This window comes from Podarcis raffonei, chromosome 2, assembly GCF_027172205.1.
Source record: "Podarcis raffonei isolate rPodRaf1 chromosome 2, rPodRaf1.pri, whole genome shotgun sequence".
In the NCBI taxonomy this organism is placed as follows: domain Eukaryota; kingdom Metazoa; phylum Chordata; class Lepidosauria; order Squamata; family Lacertidae; genus Podarcis; species Podarcis raffonei.
The window spans coordinates 45,207,454-45,228,770 of record NC_070603.1 but is presented as its reverse complement, the minus strand read 5'-3'; the positions used below and the strand labels follow the sequence as shown (position 1 = coordinate 45,228,770).

General features: G+C 44.3%; 1 protein-coding gene across 2 annotated transcripts in view; it reads right to left on the bottom strand.

The window, feature by feature from the left end:
- TTC1 (tetratricopeptide repeat domain 1) overlaps positions 1-21,317 on the bottom strand; it is a 169,839-nt gene that overhangs the window by 2,348 nt on the left and 146,174 nt on the right. The window contains exons 1-6 of one of the 2 annotated variants that reach the window (XM_053376435.1): positions 9,561-9,623; positions 8,139-8,480; positions 4,783-4,843; positions 3,482-3,594; positions 2,332-2,368; positions 933-1,081 (exon numbers count right to left, since the gene is read on the bottom strand). In XM_053376435.1, the coding sequence (XP_053232410.1) occupies positions 933-1,081; positions 2,332-2,368; positions 3,482-3,594; positions 4,783-4,843; positions 8,139-8,453 (675 nt within the window). In that variant the 5' untranslated portion in view covers positions 8,454-8,480; positions 9,561-9,623. Of the gene's footprint in view, positions 1-932; positions 1,082-2,331; positions 2,369-3,481; positions 3,595-4,782; positions 4,844-8,138; positions 8,481-9,560; positions 9,624-21,317 lie in introns of those variants that run through there. The other variant, XM_053376437.1, reaches the window with a different exon arrangement.

The window sequence follows — 21,317 nt, the reverse complement described above, 5'->3', positions numbered from 1 at the left end:
AGAGAATCAATTCTTCAAAGTTGGCTTTGACAACCTGTTTTTTAACCCATGACACATACTATGCATGGCTTGATGCACGACTTTGGATGAAAAACACAGGGGACACACTCATAACCAGAACTCACTGGAGCGCTGCAATGCTACTTTATACGTGAAGAACTACTTTGTAAGTCATTTTATGGTGCAGAAGTGTTTGGTTGAGTAAATGCTTCCAAACTGGAAACCATCCAAAATTTCTTTTGGAGATCACTCTTGAACTTCCCACATGGAACTCCTATCGTCATTGTGAGATTTGAGGTTATTTTCTATACTGTCCACAGTTCACTGTGTCTTGCTTCTGTACTGGCTAAAATTACAGCACATGCCAGACACAAGGTTGCCCCTAAAAACATTACTTTGGAGCAAATTTCTGATAGATCAACGTTGGGTCAATACATGTGAAACCCTTATTACTGCATGGTCTGATTGTTGATGTCCTCAGGGTTACAAAGTAGTGTACTGAAAGTTGCAAAGTAGTGTACTAAAAATAAACTCAAAGAGCAGTACCTTCTGTTAGAAGGTGTCACCTCTGAACTAGACAATTTTCATTGTTTTATTACTCCCTGAAATGTTATTATGGTCTTCTAGATTACTCTCTTGAATTATCTGTTGAAGCAATGAGGAAGGGGTTTACAGCTTTGAGATTTTAAACTATGATCAATGGTTCCAACTCAAAAAGCTTACTGTAGGTCAGTTCTTCCTTCTTAGAAATGAAGTTTCATTTTGGACTTAAATATGGGAATAAAGTAATCTGATCATACTTTTTCCAGTTTTAAAAGTATGGTAGGCTGTCATCCTGGTAATGCATGCCTTTACCTTTAAGATTTAATACTTATGTCCAAGAGTCACCAGGAGCTATTCACTCCATTATTTGGGGAGGGAAAGACGCTTACCACACAAGCTTCTCTTGCTTGATGGATTGATGGGTCTTTTTCCAACAAGTTTTTGTAGTCTTCTAAAGCTTCATCCAGCTTTTCTGTTTTTTCATATAGTTCTGCTCTCCTGAGCAGTGCCTTGATATAGTTTGGATTTAATTCCAGGGCTATAAAACAGAATTAAAGAAACAGCAGAAAAACTGAGGTAGGAAACTTTTTACTTCAAAGCCTAGGGCATCTGCAGCATGTTCTAGTTTAGCTAGCCTCAGGCTATAGGATAGTGCTGGCAGTAGAAGCTATGATCTAGTGTGAACCATACGCAAATGGGTTAATAATCATTTTATTGTTTGCTTCAATGTACAGTTATAGCAAATATAAGTGATCAAAACCCTTTGTGGACCATCTTGAACTTGATTTACTTTCTAAGTGCAAGATCATACACAGCATGATTTCATGCTACACATGCGTGTCCATGTGGATCTTAAAGGAAAACAAGCAGCTCTGCTCTAGCAGGAGTGAGGCTAGCTGGATACTCCATCACTCAGGACAATACCTGATGACCAGCTAATCGTTGGCACTTTGCACGCTGTGCCTTTGACTGTATGGTCTGATTTCAAACCATGCTGGCAAAAATGGGTCGCCTGCCATCTTAAGACACCAGTTAATTAACAGGTGGGCAGCACCCACCCATCTATCAAATTTGGCCTGCAGGGGTCAGCCAAATGCAGCTCCCCAACCTCACTCATTCCATGGGCCAGGAACCACCTGTGGGTCTCAATCTGCTTTCAAGTGGGTCTTAGTTCCACAAGCTACCCAGTCTCTCTGCCTCACATCTCTGTACATGTGATAGCTCTTTGGTTAGACCAATGCTAGCGCCAGCTGAATAAAGGTGGTTGGAAGACCACTGGAGACCCCTCCAGGAGGAGCAGGGAGGAGGAATGAAGGAAACTGACCATTTTAGGGGTGATAAAGTAAAAGTGTGAAAGGAGGACAGAAGAAATCACACGACATGAACAAAAGCATTCTGAGAGACATGTGGGCAGGGAGGCTGGATATAATATACAGTAAAAGCTTCACATAAAAAGCCTCCAGATAATAAACTTTTACCTAAAATAAAAGTGGGAATGCTGAATCAATAGTTCCAGAAGCAAAAATCTGTATTTAGCTAGTGGAAAACTGAATTATGGAACTCCACAGAAAATTGCTATGACAACGAACACAGCAACTTCCAAAGAGATATTAGATGTCAATAAAAGAATGTCAGTAACTGCCAACTGATTAGAGCAAATTCCACCTCCATCACCATTTTTAACTGGGTTCATCTCTATACCTCCGCTGGTGGGGTGCCTCTCAAGTAGATAACAGTCTTACCAAGAAAACATGCTTTTAACAGAGCACAAGAACAGGAAAACAGTACCTTTGCTGCAGTCACTTATGGCAATTTCCCTCTTGTCCTGTAAAAGAAGAGGTGGCATTAACATTTAACACCAAATAGTATTTTTATAGAAATGCTAAATACTTATTCTTTGTGAACTTATTAACATATTTTAATGTTTGCAGTGTAACAGAATATTCTGGATGACTTATTCTAAAGCTGTGAGGGGATTAATTTGGCTAAACTACTTAGAGGCTAAGAAAAGTATGATCAGCATTTGTTGGCGAGCTCTTCCACAAGGGGACTTACGGCATGCAAATGTACCAAACTGCTGTACATTCTGCTGTACATTCAGCAATAAGTAAAATAAAAGCATACTAGGAATACAATCAAAATTGTTGATGCAATAGACCGTGTTAACATTGATTTACTCTCTTGATTTAAATAGTTGGTATGGTAGAGCTTTTGGCTGGCTGGCCTTGCTGGTCATGCCAAATATTGCAGTTTCCAGTGAACATCCTTGCTTAGCAAGCCCCACCACCCCGCACCAATCTTTCCCAAGGACAGCACACCCGGTTTGCCTGAAGTTGCCTTCCAGCATCAGCATCCAACACCCCCTTCTCAACGGAAGGACCAAGGAGGAACACATCAGGTTGTTCACTGCTGCTTGAAAGCATCCCAAACACCTTCAAGCAGCAGCATGGAGCACCTCCCTGCCCACCTCACTCAAGAGAAGAGCCATTAGGAAGCACGCCTGGTTGAGCAGCAGCATTCAACCTTCCTTGCCTGCCTTTCTTGCCCTGGGGGTTGCAGGGTTGGCCGAGCTGGGATGAGGATCTCCAGGCAACCACAACTCTGGAGCTTGCAGGGACTGCTGTGCAACTGCCCAAGCCCCGTCCATCTCTACCGCTTTCCCAAGTGAGGAAAAGACTGGTCACTCATGAGTCATGACACGTGCCAAAGGTCAGAGGAAACCTCTTAAGTCTGGAAGTAAGACTGTGCTGACCTGCCTGCTTAACAGAGCTCCCAGTTTTACTTTTTCTACTCAGCACTGTTCCCGTGTTCTCCCACAGTGAGAAAAAAAGTCTAAGAGAACAAAATGCCTTCAGCTGTCAAGTTTATGGCTGAAAGGGAAGATGAAAACAATAATCACTTTCATTCATTCTTGCTACTTCACTGTCTTGGGCATTACCTGTTTCATTCTTGCTGCAGCTCTGTTTGAATACAAAATGGATCTGTCTGTGTTACAGCAGGCTGGACAAACCTGCAGAGCTCTTGCATAAGCATCTTCAGCTTCTTTATATTCTGCAGTTTAAATGAAATGTCAAGATCGAAGACAGTAAGTGCACGCACAAGAATTGATGCCTTGAAGGCATGCCTAGCATCACATCCCGCCCCCGCCCCCAATTTAATTTTTCAAAAAAAATACACTGCTAAAGCAAACAAAAAAGCAATGTATCCCAGTCCGAGCAACAGTCATAAGGATAGCTAGAAGCATTACCAAATGTTCAGAATCTCAAACCAACCCTTTCGAGGGCTTAGGGGCCAGTCATAGCACATTACAACATCTTTAACATAGGTGAGGAGCTGCTCATGGTAGATAGGACTACCCCAAGGCAATTAGGAGACATCATTAAGGGAGGAGTTAAGAGTAGGGCAAGGCTCCACAAATACACTTTGTTTTAGTTGCTAAGGCAACTAAAATATAATTCTGGCAACCTGGAATGCAGATACTGGTAGCCAAGGTCTATTCTCCTGACAGTACACCAAGCCTTGGAGATACTGGAGAGGCAAGAAGACCTTTCTACTTTTGGACAAGTTCTGTGATTCAGCACAAGTAGTATGCCTCCTTACCCTGCTTCCCAGCACTGAGCTAGAGAAGAGCGCAAGGGATTCCCCCCACCATCAAGTCACTGGGCCTAGAGCATGGTGTGATGTATTTCTTCAGAATAAAACAGAGTGATGGCAAGCCCATCTATTAAGGTCAAACAAAATGTGAAGACCCTTGCTGAAAGTGCACTCATTCTCTGAGTGCCAACCTTTATGCGCCCCAAAATGGCACCATCCGAAGACAACAAGAAGACTTTCAGCAGGATATGGGGAATCCCGAGGTTTGCAGAAGTACTAAACATATTTAAGAAAATGGCAACAACTCGCTCAGAGCTGTTTTCCCAAGACTGATTGAAGGGGGGGAACAATCAATGGCACAGTTGCCTCAAAATCTACAATGGATTTAATCCCAAGTAAGCACAAGCATGACTGCAGTTCTGGGATCTTAACTCCCAGAACCCTTAAAAGAGAATTCCCAAATAAGGTACGGTATAAAATGAAGTCTTCTCCAGGGGTATGTATTCCAGATATTGCTGGTCATAAGAAGACTACATAAACACCTATAAGGACCGCATCAATCACCTGCACAGATGACAAATTCTACATAGCATTTGTCTTTATACTGACCACAATTTGGGTATTACATAGTTGTAATTCACCCACCTCCTTTCTTGAACTGTTCATTTCCTTCTTCTTTTAATTTTGTGCTCTCATTTCTTCTCCTCTGTAATACAGAGAAGACCACATAATAAATATCTGAAGCAAGTAAGCAAAATAGCTTATTATTTGATATCACAATGGAAACTGCAACCTGAAATATGGAAATAGCTATCCAAAAACCCATCTATTATTTAGTATTTTGCCTAGCTATTTTGTACATACTTTTTAATGTTCTGATTTCTAAAAAGGAGACATGTTTCAAAATTTGAGTGAAGTCTTCTCCCCGCCAAAAAGACCCAAGAGTTCTTGAGGCTTGGCTATCCACAATGCAAACAGTAGGCAAACCCTAACCATAGCAAATTGCTTGGAGGCTCTTCCTTAGGCAAGGAGAACCTACCAAGTGCTTGTTTATGACAAATTTTTTACATTAAAAATAAAATAAAATAATTTCTTGTTCTCTGAATCCTGTAAAACAGAGGTCACTTTGCATTTTACAAATGAGGCACTAAGGCCAATAGAGACTTCCCCAAACCAAGGCTGGAGTTGTTTGACCTCAGTCTTGTAGTTCCAACCACAAAAACTATTCACCCACTTGGGAGGGGGAGAAAGTGAATGAAGAACTGACCTAATGTACATAGAAATTGATTATTGTTTATGATTATTTCTGCTATATGTTCTTTGGTAAAACAAGGAACAGTCAACTTTTGTGGAAAAATAAGCTTTCAAGAATTACAGCCCTCCATCTCTTTTCACTAACTACCACATGCTCTTTGTTCCCAAATCCCATTTAAGACTTTCCAACCTGGACTACCCTGTGACATAGGAGCTCAACCAATGTCTTGTGGAGGCAGGAAGATGTCTAGCCACCAACACCTTCTACCTCTTTTACTAATTTCTAAACTTTTTCAAACCTCTGCCTCTCTATCCATTCCTTCCCTTGGCCCCCTCCTGCCCCTTTAATCCTCTTTCCACTGGTCTCTAGTTCCTCATCTTTTCTGCCCTCTCCCCATTCCCTAAGGTTCCCCCCCCCCGCCCCACAATAGTTCTTTCATCCTCACATCCATGACAGCCAGCATACTACTTTCCTGGCCGCTGAGCCAATTTCTGCTTCCTAGTTCAGGTCCTGTGACATCATAAGAGCTCAGCCAATAAATAGAGGACTTGAAAGGCAACAGACCCTGCATTTAACTTGAAATCAAGTGTATCAACACACACACCTACCTCTTTTTGTTCATTCTCTGCTTTAATGCACACTACTTAAAACTGATTGCCCAACACACTCAGGATTTAGCTTGCTACCACAGTACAGGAAGGAACTGTCGTAAGATAAATTTCATTTTATTCTCTGGATTTTTTGAAGTGCCTTACCATGGAGGTTTTCCATTTTTTTACTGTGGGAAAAAACTTCCTTTTTAAAGAAAGGAAAGTTATAATCTTTCAAATATATACAGCCAAAAAATTCCTATTCAATTAGAGAAAAGTTAACAGAGCATATATATATATATATATATATATATATATATATATATATATGCGCATTAATGATTTCCTTTCTCTTTTAGAGAAATCAGGGCCAACAACATTTTCTAGTACCCAGCCATACACCTCCAAATTTTAGTAAGCATTCATTGGATGAAAATAAAATTTAGTTTTGTGGTTTTGCTGGTAATTGATGGGAACTAAAAATTTGAATGTAAGGGAAAATATTACAGGTTAGGAAACATACATTTGAACAGGAATGCACTTCCTTGATAATATTTTTCTGTCATTAACCATGGCTGAAAGCTAAAAAGATACAGTACATGGAGCAAGCAGTCCAGCAGTAAGCGTGTAAGTACAAGCAACCTTGCTCATCTAATGACTAGCAGAAAGATAACTCTGCAAAGTAAATATTTACACAATTTTAATATAATAGAGAGTTTAGCTTTACTAGACACGAGTTGTATGTTACCCAGTGAAGAATCTGATTTTGTTTTTAAATGCAAACAGAGGCCTTGTTGTTTATATACTGCTGAGTCACTGTTGCACATCTTTCTTGATATAAAAGGAGAAATGACTGTGTCTGAACCCTAAAAAGCAGCCTTGCTTGAGGAATGCATTTTAATCCCTTTATTAACCTTAGTTATCCAGTCTCAGAATCCCCCAACCTACCCTTTGTTCATTGCACATAAACTGATTGACAAAACCACTGTTGCTTTTGTTGAATGATAAACATAACAAAATAATTAAAAGATTAACTTTTATTTTAGATGAATATTCTTGCTAGTGAATAAGCATTGCTTGCAAAGGTGAAAAGCCCAAATCCAGACAATCATGTCGCAAACAAGCAAGATTATATGTGTCTTCTAGCAATTCTGACCTTAGGAAAAATCTCACCCACCACCAACAAGCACAGCTTTTAAAACTTTTTACAGTTGCCTTTTCTAAATCCTGAAATGAATCAGACAACGGCACTTAAAAATCTAGAAGAGTCTAACACAAGAAATTTTTTAAAAGTACAGCCTGCACACAATTGTCCGGCAGGCACACACTGCCCATTTCTGTTTTAGGATGACAGAGAGCAAGTGGAACAGAATAATCAGAAGACAAACAGAAACACAACAAAGGAGTGGTAAAGGAAAAGTCGGTGTCTCTGGCAAATATGGATAACACAGACAAAAATGAGGAAATAATGAGTCTGCTTGCAATTACATGTAGCAACATTCCCTAACTTGGTGCTGTGATGGCTAGGACTGATGGGAGTAGTAGTCCAAAATATCTGGAGGGCATCAGGTTGGGGAAGGCTGACATAAAGGAATCCACAGAGACATTTCTTGTTTTCCTATATCTTGACAAATGACACTTAAGCTGTGGGTGGGGAGAGTCACAGTGCTGGAATTTAATCACAAACCCTCCAAACCTCATCCATAAAATGGGGGGGGGGTGAACCTGTGCCCTGAAAAGATTGCAATCCAACTAAATCATTGTGTGCATGGAATGACTTCCAAGAGCACAATGGATTCATTTAAGTAGTTCTGCATGCACAATGATTTCATTGCACACTTGCCAATAAGCCCCACTAAGCTGAAAAGGATTTACTTCCAAAAAAGCATGAACAGGAATTGGCTGCTGTAGGTGGGAGTAAATTTGACTGAAATCAACAAATGCTATTTCCAATTAAAAAAAGAGCAGGACTATGTTGAAAGATTTCATTTTTTAAAACATACGGTGAATACTAGAAAAGCTAAAATTCAAAACATACTCCTTGGAACTTTGTTGCACTTAAATCAATGGGACATACTTCCAAAGAAATATCATTAAAATCAGAGTGCTAATCAACACAATGTTAAAGAAACATTTGTAGTTTCATTAAAGCATACCTGTTTTTCTTCCTCAGACATATTTTTCTCTAGTTCTAATAAGTCCTTTTCATCTAGCTCTATTTCATTTTCTAAAGGATCTGCCTTATTATTGTGATTCTCTTCTGCCACTCCTGCTTCAAAAGAGTCATTACAGTCATGGAAGAGGTCTTCGTCTTCTCTGGACTCAGAGTGAGGCAGCTGAGTCACTCCTTCTTTGGCGATTTTGGGGACATGCACATTATTACAATCTGGCTGTGAAGGACTGTTTTGATCCTCTGAGAGTTTCAAACCCTCAACTAATTTTTCAGGAGAAATTGAATCTTCAGATTCCATGTTGAGCTTACAAAGTTGATTTTCTGCCTTCAACAAACAAACACAGAAAGAAAAATTACATATGGCAACAGATATGAAATCTTTAAACAATGCTGGCAAAATCTTAACACAACTAATCACAGAATCAGCTATAAACTGATAGTTGGATCTAGAGATACTTCCCCTCCACCATTTTAGCTTCATCATTCTCAAAGCAGTACTCTTCCAAAGCAAGCTAAACTCTAAAATGGGATTTGGTACAAATTTATGCTATTGTATTTTGAACAAGATTAGAATGTATTTCAACAGTAATCCAGTGCCTTTAGTAGCAGCATGGTGAGAAACTGTTCCCAGATGCAACTCCACCAGTTACTGAACCTACTAAAATATTGACACATGAAACTGCCTTATTATTTAAAGTCAGATCATGAGCCTACATAGTCCACCACTGTCTTCTCTGACTCTCCCCAGGGTGAGCATTGCTACCTCAATTTTGTATTTTAACTGGAGACACGAGGGATTAAACCCTGGACTTCAATGTGCCCTCCCAATCAATTATGGCTCTTACCCCAATATTTCCATTTATTTGTTTTACAGGTTTATGTCATGCCTTTAAAATAATAATAAAGCAACTGAAAGAAATTACAAAAAACCGTGTAACCTCCCCCTCCCTTCCTCTTCTCCCACCCGCGAGAACAGGGTTGGCTTTTGAACTAATCCTGGCAACTCCTCACATTCAAATCATGCCCGCAGACACCCAAGCCTGGCATCACAGCAGCGGGTACGGCAACTGAACCCGCAACCGCCCCACCAGGAACAGCAGCCATGGGCTGCCAGGCCAGTGAAGCCACAGAGACATTTTGCAAATTCCTCCTCGCAGAGCTGCTAAAGCTGCACACCAAAAAAACCAAAAAAACACCACGTCCTTATTTCACGAATTCGAGGCGTTCCCCCCTCGGTCCTCTTCACCGTTAGTGCTGACAGGAGCCAGTGATCAAGAATTCGGGGCCCTTGGGCAAGCAAGCTCGCTCCCCGTAGCTCCCCCGCCCCTGAAGCATATTCTAAGGCAGGTGACCCCGGAGCCCCACTTCGCCCACTGCCCCGTTTCTCTCCCTCAGAGGCCCGTACCTATCACGTATCTACCCGCAACTCCACTACTTCCTGACGCCGCGTCGTTCACGCGTCGCGCTCCCCTCTACGTCACTTCCTGTTTCCTTTGCAGGGGCGAAGCCAAGAAGACGCTTGGAGGGAGGCTTCGGAGAAAGGAGCGTCAATGACGTCACGCCCTCGTCTCGGTGGGGTGGACGTCGAGCCTCCCCGGCCAATCAGCGTGGCCGTGGCGCCAAGGGAGGCGGGCGGGAAGGCATTGGCACTGTAGGGTTTGGGTTTGCGTAGAGCGACTTTAAGGCGAAGGGGTTCCGCATGCTCGTTGGCGGGGGAGAGGGATCCCTTACGTTGCCATGTAAGGCAGTCTTATGGCTGATTGCTTAGAAGTCATTGTCACTGCTCCCTAGCAAGTGGCTTTGTGGCTGCAGGCGAAGAGCCCCGCAGGGATGGAGCGTGGCGCTTCTACTGCAGCGCGTAGACTAGGGCAGTTCCCGGTGAAATAAAGGGGGACAGAAGTTGCTACCCTAAACTTTTACTTTCCTGTTAAGTGATTGAGGAACTCGAATACAGTAATTACAGAGCAGGAAGAAACTCAGAGCACCATCTTTTTATTTTAAAAATGTAATCTGGATTGCATGTCCTCGAATATGGGCAAAGTTTCTCTCCATGGACAAGAACAAAAATAAGAATAAACTTCCTGCAGTGTGTGCTTTCTTTCAGGAAGGAAATGTTCTGGTTGGCTAAAGCTGGTCCTGCATACTTTAGAACCAGGATCTCCGAGCTTCCTTCTATATTGCCTATAGGGCTGCAATAGCCCCATAAGTAGAGTACTGATCTACAGGCCGACGAGGCCGCCATTTTTAAAGAAATCTTTTAAAAATACAATTTTATACTGCAGCAAGTTGAGAGGAAGTCAGGAATATGCCAAGTATCGGTTTTCGCAATTCCAGAAAGCAAAGCTCAAAATAGATTCCACTAGAGGGCCCAAAATGCTTACTGATAGGCCCACTCATCAGTTCCCAAACGACCTTAAAAAGACTTAAAGCTGCTTAGAATTATGTGAACACACATGAATAAGCTTTAAAAAATCTGAAATGCAAGAAATAAATTTGATAAGACATACAGAAAGGAAGCTTGCTATTTATTTGTGTACCTAGGAAAAATTACTACTTATAGGATAACTGGTATTCTGAGCCGAAGCACTTTTAGAAAATCCTTTTGATTTAAATCCCTTTGATTGAAATAAAACTCTTCAAATAAGTGACCCTAAGCATGCTTACTAGGAAGGAAGTTCCACTGAACTACATGGGATATGTTTAAATTCAGGCTGAAAACTAGTAAAGGTATGCAAAATAAATAGGGTGCCTTTAAGCTACAGCTATATGGGATGCAGGTGGCACTGTGGGTTAAACCACAGAGCCTAGGACTTGCTGATCAGAAGGTCCCCGTGATGGGGTGAGCTCCCGTTGCTTGGCCCAGCTCCTGCCCACTTAGCAGTTCAAAAGCACAGCAAAGTGCAAGTAGATAAATAGGTACCGCTCCGGCGGGAAGGTAAACGGTGTTTCCATGCGCTGCTGTGGTTCGTCAGAAGCGGCTTAGTCATGCTGCCCACATGACCCGGAAGCTGTACGCCGGCTCCCTCGGCCAATAAAGCAAGATGAGTGCCGCAACCCCAGAGTCGGCCACGACTGGACCTAATGGTCAGGGGTCCCTTTACCTTTACCTATATGCTATATATCAGTTGGAGTGTGAACTTTATTAAAAGATCCCTCGTTAATCTTTCAGGGCACAGGAGCTCTCACAAAGCAGTGTATAAAAATAAAGACTAAACATAATAACATTAAAAACAACAGTATAAATAAATTCAAGCAATTAAGAAAATTTAGTTTGAAATGAAAAACAAGTAGTTGCTGGAACCATGTCCTGAAAGCAGTGCTAAAGAGAAGCTAGTTTTAGCTGAGATTCCTAAGGGCCCAGTCTTCAGTGCCTTCTCTTGATAAACAAAGGGGGGGGGGAATCAAATGGAACTAATTTCTCATAAGCAATAAGTCCTTTGTTGCTGCATTTTTCACTTTTGAAAAGGTATAATGACAGACAAAGCCATGCAAGCTTGCAGATGTTCCAGACAATGCCTAGAGACTTGCAGAAGCATGGCCACAGAGTTCCATTTTCAGCCCCCTGTATTTGAAGATACTCATTGGTACCCTTTCGTTATGGCACTTGTTTGCCTTTTTTACTGGGGGGGGGGGGAAGGACATGAAAGGCACCAGTGTCTAAACTTCAGATTCAAAAGCATAACACACAGGAGAGCATCGCTGGCCGAGATACAAGTGCCTTCACCTGAATCAAATACAGGCAGCTTTTGTTGTCAGGTGTACTACCAATGTCCTAGGCTCAGGCTAGGACTGTGAAGCAAATTGCAATCCCAATGGCTTAAATCAGATTAAGATTTACAGCCTGAGCAATACCTTTGCTACGTGCTGCCTAAGACTGCTCTGTGAAGTCATAGGTCAGGAAATTTTCAACTGAGGACGTTGAGATTCCTGCATTGCAGGGGGTTGGACTAGATGACCCTCAGGGGTTCTTCCAACTCTACAGTTCTATGCTTCTATGACTTTGCAAGTCATACACTTAACAGTGATACTATGCCAGCTCTCATTTAAGGACATTTTTCAGCACAATTGGAGGCTAGCCTCAGCTAACAGCTGGCAAATTTAAGGCAGGGATAGGCAACCTCAGGTGCAGGGCCCAAATTTAGGCCTCTAGGCATCTCTGTCTGGGCCTCAGAATTCTCCACAGGCCAGAGTTGGAAGGGACCACAAGGGTCATCTACATAGCTGTCAACGTTTCCCTTTTTTAAAGGGAAAGTCCCTTATTCCGAATAGGATTCCTCACAAGAAAAGGGAAAAGTTGACAGCTATGGTCATCTAGCCCAACCCCCTGCAATGCAGGAATCTTTTGCCTAATGTGGGGCTCAAACCCACAACCCTGAAATATGCAGCCCATGGTTGAAAATGGTTCCCACTTCTGATTTAAGGCATGGATAGTGCCAAAGAAAAAAAGCATTTGCATTTCCACTATTCTGATCCCAGTTCTCCCAGAAAGGGGGTCCATTTTTTCCAGGTGCTTCTCACACATAAGGGAATGCAGGGGTGCCAACTTGAATAAAATATTAGGGGGGAAGCATTCCCCACCCCACCTAATCAATCACAAGACACAGCACACACATTATTTGAGTGGCAATGCCCATCGACTTTGGGGGGCAGTCCCCTCCAATATTTTATTCGGGGGCCCAAGGGACCTGAGCCCCTAGGAGTTGGCTCCTATGAAGGGAAGGTATGTGAAAAAGAGGCCAGCGTAACTGACATCGTGAGGATTAGCCAGGACTGCAGTTTAGCTAACAAGCTTGTCTCTTCCCCAGCCTGTTTAGCTATTTAAAGCATTGTAAACAAAATAATCAATGTGACAGGGGAGAGTCTGAATCAGACACTTTCTGCTCTGATATCCCAAATATAGAAAAGCTGCTTTCTCGGGCTATCAAGTAGCATGCAAAACATTAACATGTCAAATAGCAAGGAAGATAAATAATGTTTCATCTTTGGAGAAGGGAGAGGGAGAACATTGCCCTACAGTGCAGCTTGTCAAAAGGCATAGGTGGCACAAACACCCAAACCAGGAGCTTCCCCCTACCTGCGTCTCCCCAATGCTGGATTCCTGTCATTAAAATAGATTGTTATTTTTCTTTCAGGGAGCTTAATACGTGGGACACACCTCACCCACATAGAAGTATACTTTGCCCCTTCTGTGCCCTCCTCCAATCTGGTCAAAAGATAAGGAAGGAACTTTCTTCTAAGCTACCTGGTGGGCACAGAATACTAAGCACAAGTCTCTAGTGGTTTATGCAAAATTTCTAGCTAAACCTGCAAAATCTACATGACACTACTGCATGTCCTGCCTACAAATTATCACTGAGCAGCTCCCTACATGAAGGAGTCTCGCATGCGTCTTCACTAATTATGTACTTAAGAGGTACATAACAGGCCCATCATGCCATTGGCTGGATTATGGAGCAAATCCTTTATTCCAAGCTAATTCTAGTGCTCTGCGAACTCCCTGGCCCCAATAGTGGCCTCTCACCCTCTTGGCACATTGACACCAACCTAGATTCTGTCACCTGTTTGTACCTTCTAAGCAACACTCAAGCCAGCCTGTGCTTATGAAAGGCAGCGGGAAAACATTTGGTATCCACACACAAAATGGGCAACACAACTGCACACTCATTTCAATGTAGATTAATTGTCCAGAAAGGCTCTTTGCATGTACATAAGCCCAATGACCTTGGATGCTTGAGCCCAATGGTTGCCATTAATCTGATTGGAATTAATTTTATAATGAAATGATTTTAGAATGTTTTATCATTTTACTGTTGTTAGCCACTCTGAGCCCGGCTTCGGCTGGGGAGGGCGGGATATAAATAAAATTTATTATTATTATTATTAATGGAATAAAGTCAGAGAGAACACTAAATAGACTTTACCAAAAAGGAAAGGAAAGGAAAAAAGTAATAGTAATACTATAGAAGCTGAAATGCAAGGGTGTCATAAACTAGCTGACTTAAGAATCTGAAGAAGTGACAAACAAATCAGGACTGGTTTCAGACCCTTTTTTCCAAACTCTCTCCAAAATAATACCTTCCATCATGATTGAATTAGGGCATGCGTCCAGAAAGTACAGGCACTAAGACTCGCTCAAGTTCCCACCAATCCAACCTTCTTCAGTTGCACATTATAACCGCCTCCCTTTTCTTGCCTCTGAAGGACTGAAATGATGAAAATAGAACATGGTCCTTGCTTCCTGTTCATCGCTTCTGCATTTTCTAAAGACATGCAGTCCTTGCTGTTTTTATCTGCACAGTTCAACAATGCAATAAGAAACTACTGCGCTTTATGCAATGGTTATTTTTAGAAGACTGCTTGGTTTGGCTTAAGGCAGGTTTTGCACGTGGAGTAGAGGAGGGAAGGGTCTGTTTGCATCTTTATGTCTTTTGTTTGAGGGATGTTGTTGTTATTGTTGTTTTATCATTGTTGATTCCTTGGCCCCAGGAACAAACACTCTTTGCAAATCAGACTCAGAAGCAGTCAGATGCCATCACCTCTCTGGCACCAAGGAGGAAGCAGTACAGTGGACTTCCTCTAAATATGGAGCGAGAGAGAGCAGGGATGGCTTCACTCCATAATAGATCGCAAAGAGAGGAAGCAAATTTAAGGATGGTCACTCCATTAGGAGCCTCAGAATAGAACATAACCAGGCCTCCAGTGTGGCCAATCAATAGAATTTTATAGTTTAAAAATATCCTTACTATTAATATTACACTAGCAGCCTCGTACGCAGTACAGTACTGCTCAGGAATTCTAAGGAAACTCAGAAATCAGTGCAGTTTTGAAAGGTTCAGTCTGGCATCTTGATTCAAAAATGGCATCCAATTTTATCCAAAAATAGATGAGAACCTGCTCTTTGACCTCAGGAACTGTCATGCAAAATGTGGTTACAATATTTTAAGAGGGGGTCCAAATGTGCACAAACAACTTTCAAAGCTATATAGTAAAGGTAAAGGACCCCTGACCATTAGGTCCAGGTGTGGACAACTCTGGGACTGCAGCACTCATCTCACTTTACTGGCCGAGGGAGCCGGCGTACAGCTTCCGGGTCATGTGGCCAGCATGACTAAGCCGCTTTTGGCGAACCAGAGCAGCACACGGAAATACTGTTTACCTTCCCGTTGGAGCAGTACCTATTTATCTACTTGCACTTTGACGTGCTTTCAAACGGCTATGTTGGCAGGAGCAGGGACCGAGCAACACGGGAATTCGAACCGCCAACCTTCTGATTGGCAAGCCCTAGGCTCTGTGGTTTAGACCACAGTGCCACCCGTGTCCCTTTGACCTCAGGAACTGTCATGCAAAATGTGGTTCCAATATCTTAAGAGGGGTCCAAATATGCACAAACAACTTTCCAAACTATATAGTAGAGTTTACAAATTATTTTCCATCTTTATTGTGTTTCACATCAACTCTGTGAGGCAGACCACCGTTGCTAACATTTTATAGAAGGATAAATGAAACAAAGCAAATATCGGTGTCCAAGGCCACACAATAAGCCTTGTTGGAGGTGGGACTTTCACTGCCCATCGTCTTCTGTCTTGTTTCGTTACTCCTAGTTTCTTCTGCCGGACTTCAGCTCCCATTGCCAGCAGCTTGAAAACACAACTCATCCACATAAAATTCCAAGGATCCGTGAGTCCTTACGCAGCTCAGAATCACCACCCTAGAGTTCATAGAAGATAGACGCATCCTGAGAATTTGAATACAAGAGCCCTGCTGGATCAGGTTAATGCTTCATGTAGTCCAGCATTGTGCTTTCTACAGAGAGCCCCAGGTTCAGTCTTTGGCACCTTCAGATAGGACTGAGAGAGACTCTTGCCTGAAACCCCAGAGAGCTGTTGCTGGTCAGTGTAGACCAGGGATAGGCAAACTAAGGCCAGGGGGCTGGATGTGGCCCAATCGTCTTCTCAATCCGGCCCGCGGACAGTCCAGGAATCAGTGTGTTTTTACATGAGTAGAATGTGCCCTTTTATTTAAAATGCATCTCTGGGTTATTTGTGGGGCATAGGAATTTGTTCTCCCCCCCCCAAAAAAAATGTAGTCCATCCCACCACATGGTCTGAGGGATGGTGGACCAGCCCACAGCTGAAAAAGGTTGCTGACCCCTGGTGTAGACAATACTGAGCTAGATGTTGTAAACAATACAGTGGTACCTCGGGTTACATATGCTTCAGGTTACAGACTCCGCTAACCCAGAAATAGTACCGCTAAGAACTTAAATTTATTTAAAGACAATTATGAGAAATGTTGGTCAGAAGTGAAAAAGGATCTAGAAATATGGTCAAATTTGAAGCTTTCCTTGTTAGGTCAAATTGCTGTTATAAAGATGAATGTATTGCCAAGAATGTTATTTTTGTTTCAATCATTGCAAATTTTGGACAAAATGGATTGTTTCAAGAAGTGGCAGAGAGACATTTCTAGATTTGTTTGGCAGGGCAAGAAGCCCAGAATAAAATTTAAAATACTAACTGATGTAAAGTAAAGAGGTGGATTTGCCCTGCCAGACCTTAAACTCTATTATGAATCAGCAGCATTCTGCTGGTTGAAAGAATGGGTGCTTCTTGAGAACACAGACATTTTGTATTTAGAAGGTTTTAATAACGTTTTTGGGTGGCATGCATATTTGTGGTATGATAAGGTTAAAGCACACAAAGCATTTAAAAACCATATTGTCAGGGAACTGCCATCTGAGACTAAGGAGGTGAAAGGGCTCATGGAGGGTGAGAGAGACCATTCAGCGGAGGAGGGGACCAGCAGGGGGAGAAGTGGAGTTCCAAGGGAAAGTGAGTCGGAGGGAGGGCTCAGAGACACTTCAAGCGGGAGCAGCGGGGAGATTTCAGGACCTCCTGTAGGGACACCCACTCCTCGGCGGAAACTGTCACGCCGAGAGTCCAGAAGACGCGTTTCCGTTAAGGAGCTTTTATGCTGGAAGAAGTTCCGTAAACGCCCACTGTCCGATTCAACGAGCGATTGATGGAGTCATGTTTAAGGAGCTCCATCACAGACAGAGGTTTGGGGACTTAGCCAAACTCTGAGGGATTAGGATTTTACGCACAAGCAGCTCATCATCCCATCACAGCAATCGGACAGTCCCTGAAAGCAGCTTGTGCAGAGAGGCATCATGAGTAACCCAGCCGGAGCCGGAGGAGCAGCAGGAGCTGGAGAGGGTCCAAGCCTGGAAGAAAGGTACAGAGTGTTGGAACTCCAGCTAGCAATGCAAACGGCGAGGCTAGAAGAAAGGAGGGCGCAGGATGCAGAAAAGGCAAAAGGCGCTACACTAGCAAGAAAGATGCCAGGAATGGTGCAGAAGTTTGGGGGGGGACCCCAGGAACTACCAAGCCTTTAGGACAGAGATGCAGTATGCTCTTGAACTGCAGTTTAATGACTTTCCCGACGAGGCATCGAGAGTGGCGTTTGTGATTGGCCATCTCGAAGGAGGGGCGAGAGATTGGGTCAGACCCCTGATGGCAGGGAATAGTGACATGCTGAAGGACGCGAGGAAGTTTTTTCGCGCCATGGATTTGATGTTTTCCAGCGAGATTGAACAGGGGCTGGTGCGCAGACAATTGATGGCGTGCAAACAGGGGAGCCGATCGGTTCGTGAGTACTGGACTGAGTTTACAATGTTGATACATAGATTGGGGTGGGACCTTTCGGCGGAACCCATTCAAATGCTCTTTGAAGAGGGGCTTTCTTCGGCGGTGAAAGATGAACTTTCCCGGGCGCCCAGGGCGGAGTCTATGGACCAGCTGACCAAATCAGCGCTGACCATTGGAGCACGCCAGGAGGCAAGAGCCTTGGAGAAGCGGGAGGGGAAAGGAGAGCGTTGGAGGGATTTCCGCATTCCAGAGATTCCAGAACCAAGTTTCCCGCCAGGAGAGCCGATGGAAGTTGGAACAGCGCGCGCGCGCGCAGTTTCAAATCCCAGTGAAGGGAGGAAGAAGGAGGGAAAGAGCGCCAAGAAATGTTATCTCTGCCAGCGGCCAGGTCACTTTGCCAGAGTCTGCCCGCAAAGAAAGGAATGGCAAGGGATGGCTGGAGCTGTTGGGGGGAAGGAGGAGGAAGTCCAGGAGCCAGTAAAAGCCAACGCCTGTCTGCCTCTGTCAGGGCACTGCAGACAGGCCAAGGAGCAGTAAAAGTGCCCACTCCGGAACCTCCAAGACCAGCCCTAGTAATAGAGGTGTTGCTAGAGCTGGCAAACGGATACCCACTAAAGACTAAGGCGCTGTTGGACTCAGGCAGCTCCTGTAATTTTATGAGCAAGGAGTTTGCAGCTGAACACCAGATACAGACACTCCCTTTAAGCAACCCCCTGCAGGTCACCACGATCGATGGGAGGGAGCTGCTGGGAGGAGAAGTCAGCCTACAAACCGTCCCAATGGTTATGAGGGTGGCCAGGCACACTGAGAGGATAGCGTTCAATGTAGCCACCCTGGGAGGGGCTCCAGTCATTTTGGGAATGAGCTGGCTAGCGTTGCATGACCCGCTAGTGGGCTGGCATCAGAGAGTGGTCTCCTTTGGGTCAGCACATTGTCTGGAACACTGCAGAGAGGGAAAGGTGCCAGAAGGGGCAAAAGCCTCTCTAGCAGGGACGGAAGTGGCGGACAAAGGGAAGGTGCCCAAACAATACGCTGACCTGAGCAAGGTCTTCAGTGAAAGGGAAGCAGATAAATTACCACCGCACAGAGACTTTGACTGCCAAATTAATCTGGTCCCTGGGGCCCAGCTCCCCGTGGGCAAGCTGTACGCCATGTCAGACAGGGAAATGCAGGAGTTAAGGGAGTTTATTGATAAAAACCTGAAGAGGGGCTTCATCAGAGAGTCCAGAGCGGTGGGGGGGAGCCCAGTGTTTTTTGTGGACAAAAAAAACACGGATAAACCGAGATTGGTCGTGGACTACCGGGCCCTAAATGCCGTGTCAGAACCAGTGACTTTCCCCATGCCCAGGATTGATGACATTTTGACCAGGGTGAGGAAGGGAAAGATATTCACGAAACTGGACCTGAGAGGAGCATACAACCTGATACGAATAAAGAAGGGGGATGAATGGAAAACCACCATGTTCACCCCTTTGGGGGCGTTTGAATATCTCGTTATGCCATTCGGATTACAATCAGGCTCCGCCTGTTTTCAATCGCTCATGAACCACGTACTGGGACCTTTGCTCTACAAGAATTGCGTGGCCTTCCTCGATGACGTGCTGATAGATTCAGAGAATAAGGAGCAGCATGTAAAGGATGTCAGGGAAGTGCTGAGCCAGCTGCAAGCAAACCAGTTGTGGGTGAAATTGGAGAAGTGTCAGTTCCACACCAAGGAGGTGGAATTCCTGGGGTACCGCTTATCAGACAAGGGATTAGCCATGGATCCAGGGAAGGTCCAGGCGGTGCTGGAATGGAAGACACCGAAAACGAAAAAAGATGTGCAAAGGTTCTTAGGGTTTGGGAACTTTTACCGTAAATTCATCAAGAACTTTGCCCACTTAACGGCTCCCATCACGGACTGTCTAAGCAGCAAGAAGAAATTCGTTTGGACGGCGGAGGCGGAGCATGCTTTTGAGGAATTGAAAAGGGCATTCGCTTCGGAAGAACAGCTCCTGCATGTGGATTTACAAAAACCCATGAGAGTGGAAACTGATGCCTCAGACCGGGCGGTGGGGGCGGTGCTGCTTCAGCCAGGGAGCAATAAGTCGGAATGGAGACCGTGTGCCTTCTTTTCGCGTAAGCTGAACAAATCCGAGAGGAACTACACGGTATATGACCGAGAACTACTCGCCATTCACGAAGCGTTCCGGAGATGGAGACACTTACTAATTGGCGCACAACATAAGGTGCAAGTGTGTACGGACCACAAGAATTTGGAGTATTGGAGAACGGCACGGGTGCTCAACCAACGACAAGTGAGATGGGCCCAGGAGTTCTCCAGATTCCATTTTGAAATTTGCTATGTGCCAGGTCCAGAAAACATCAGAGCGGACGCTCTCTCTCGCAAACCTGAATATTTGGAGGGGGAGGGAGCGCCGGAAGAGAGACATATTATCCCAGAGGACCACTGGGTGTGTGGTGCGGCCTGGGTGGGGCAAAGAGAACTGGTAGAGGGAACGGTAAATGATGAGTACGCCCAGGACAAGCTCAGAGGTCTAAGGAGAGAGGGAGAAGACCCCGGGGGTTTTGAAGAAAGAAACGGGGCATTGTATTACAGAGGGGCGCTATATATACCCGAAGGGGAATTGAGGGGGAGAGTACTCAAACAGCTGCACGACAATCCCACAGCGGGGCATTTTGGGCAACACAAGACCATGTGGTTGGTGACCAGGGAGTTTTGGTGGCCCAAGGTGAGGGAGGATGTACGGGAGTATGTGAGAAGGTGTGACCAATGCCAGAGAGCCAAAGGAGAAAGGCGGGCACCAGCGGGGTTATTAGAACCGTTACCCACACCAGAACGACCGTGGGAGGCGGTGTCGATAGATTTTATGACTGATCTGCCCAAATCCCAGGGGAAAACCGCCATACTAGTCGTAGTAGACCTGTTAACTAAGATGGGTCACTTTGTAGCTTGCTCACATGCAGTCACGGCGGAAGAAACAGCGAAATTGTTTGTAGAACATATTTTCAGACTGCATGGCGCCCCCTTGAGGGTGGTTTCCGACAGAGGGAAACAGTTCACGTCCAGATTCTGGAGGAAACTTATGAGCTTATTGCACGTAGAGGTCAACTTTTCGACTGCCAGGCACCCTGAGACCAATGGGCAGGCGGAGAGAGCAAACGGTATTCTCCAACAATACCTGAGGTGTTATGTCAATGACAGAGAGAACGATTGGGTCGAAAAGTTGGCACTAGCGGAATTTGCTTACAATAATGCTGAGAATGTGTCCACCGGGATGAGCCCCTTTTTGGCTAATTATGGGTGCCACCCCAGGGCGTTTCCAGGGGAAGGAGGGGAAAGATGGAGTGTTCCGGCCGCGGAACTTTTTGTAGAAGAAATGGAAGCGATCCATCGTCAACTCCAACTCAACTTAGAAAGGGCCAAGGAAGAATATAAGAGGCAGGCAGACAAGAGCAGAAGGGAAGGTGAAACAATTAGGGTGGGGAGTCGGGTCTGGCTATCAACCCAAGGGTTG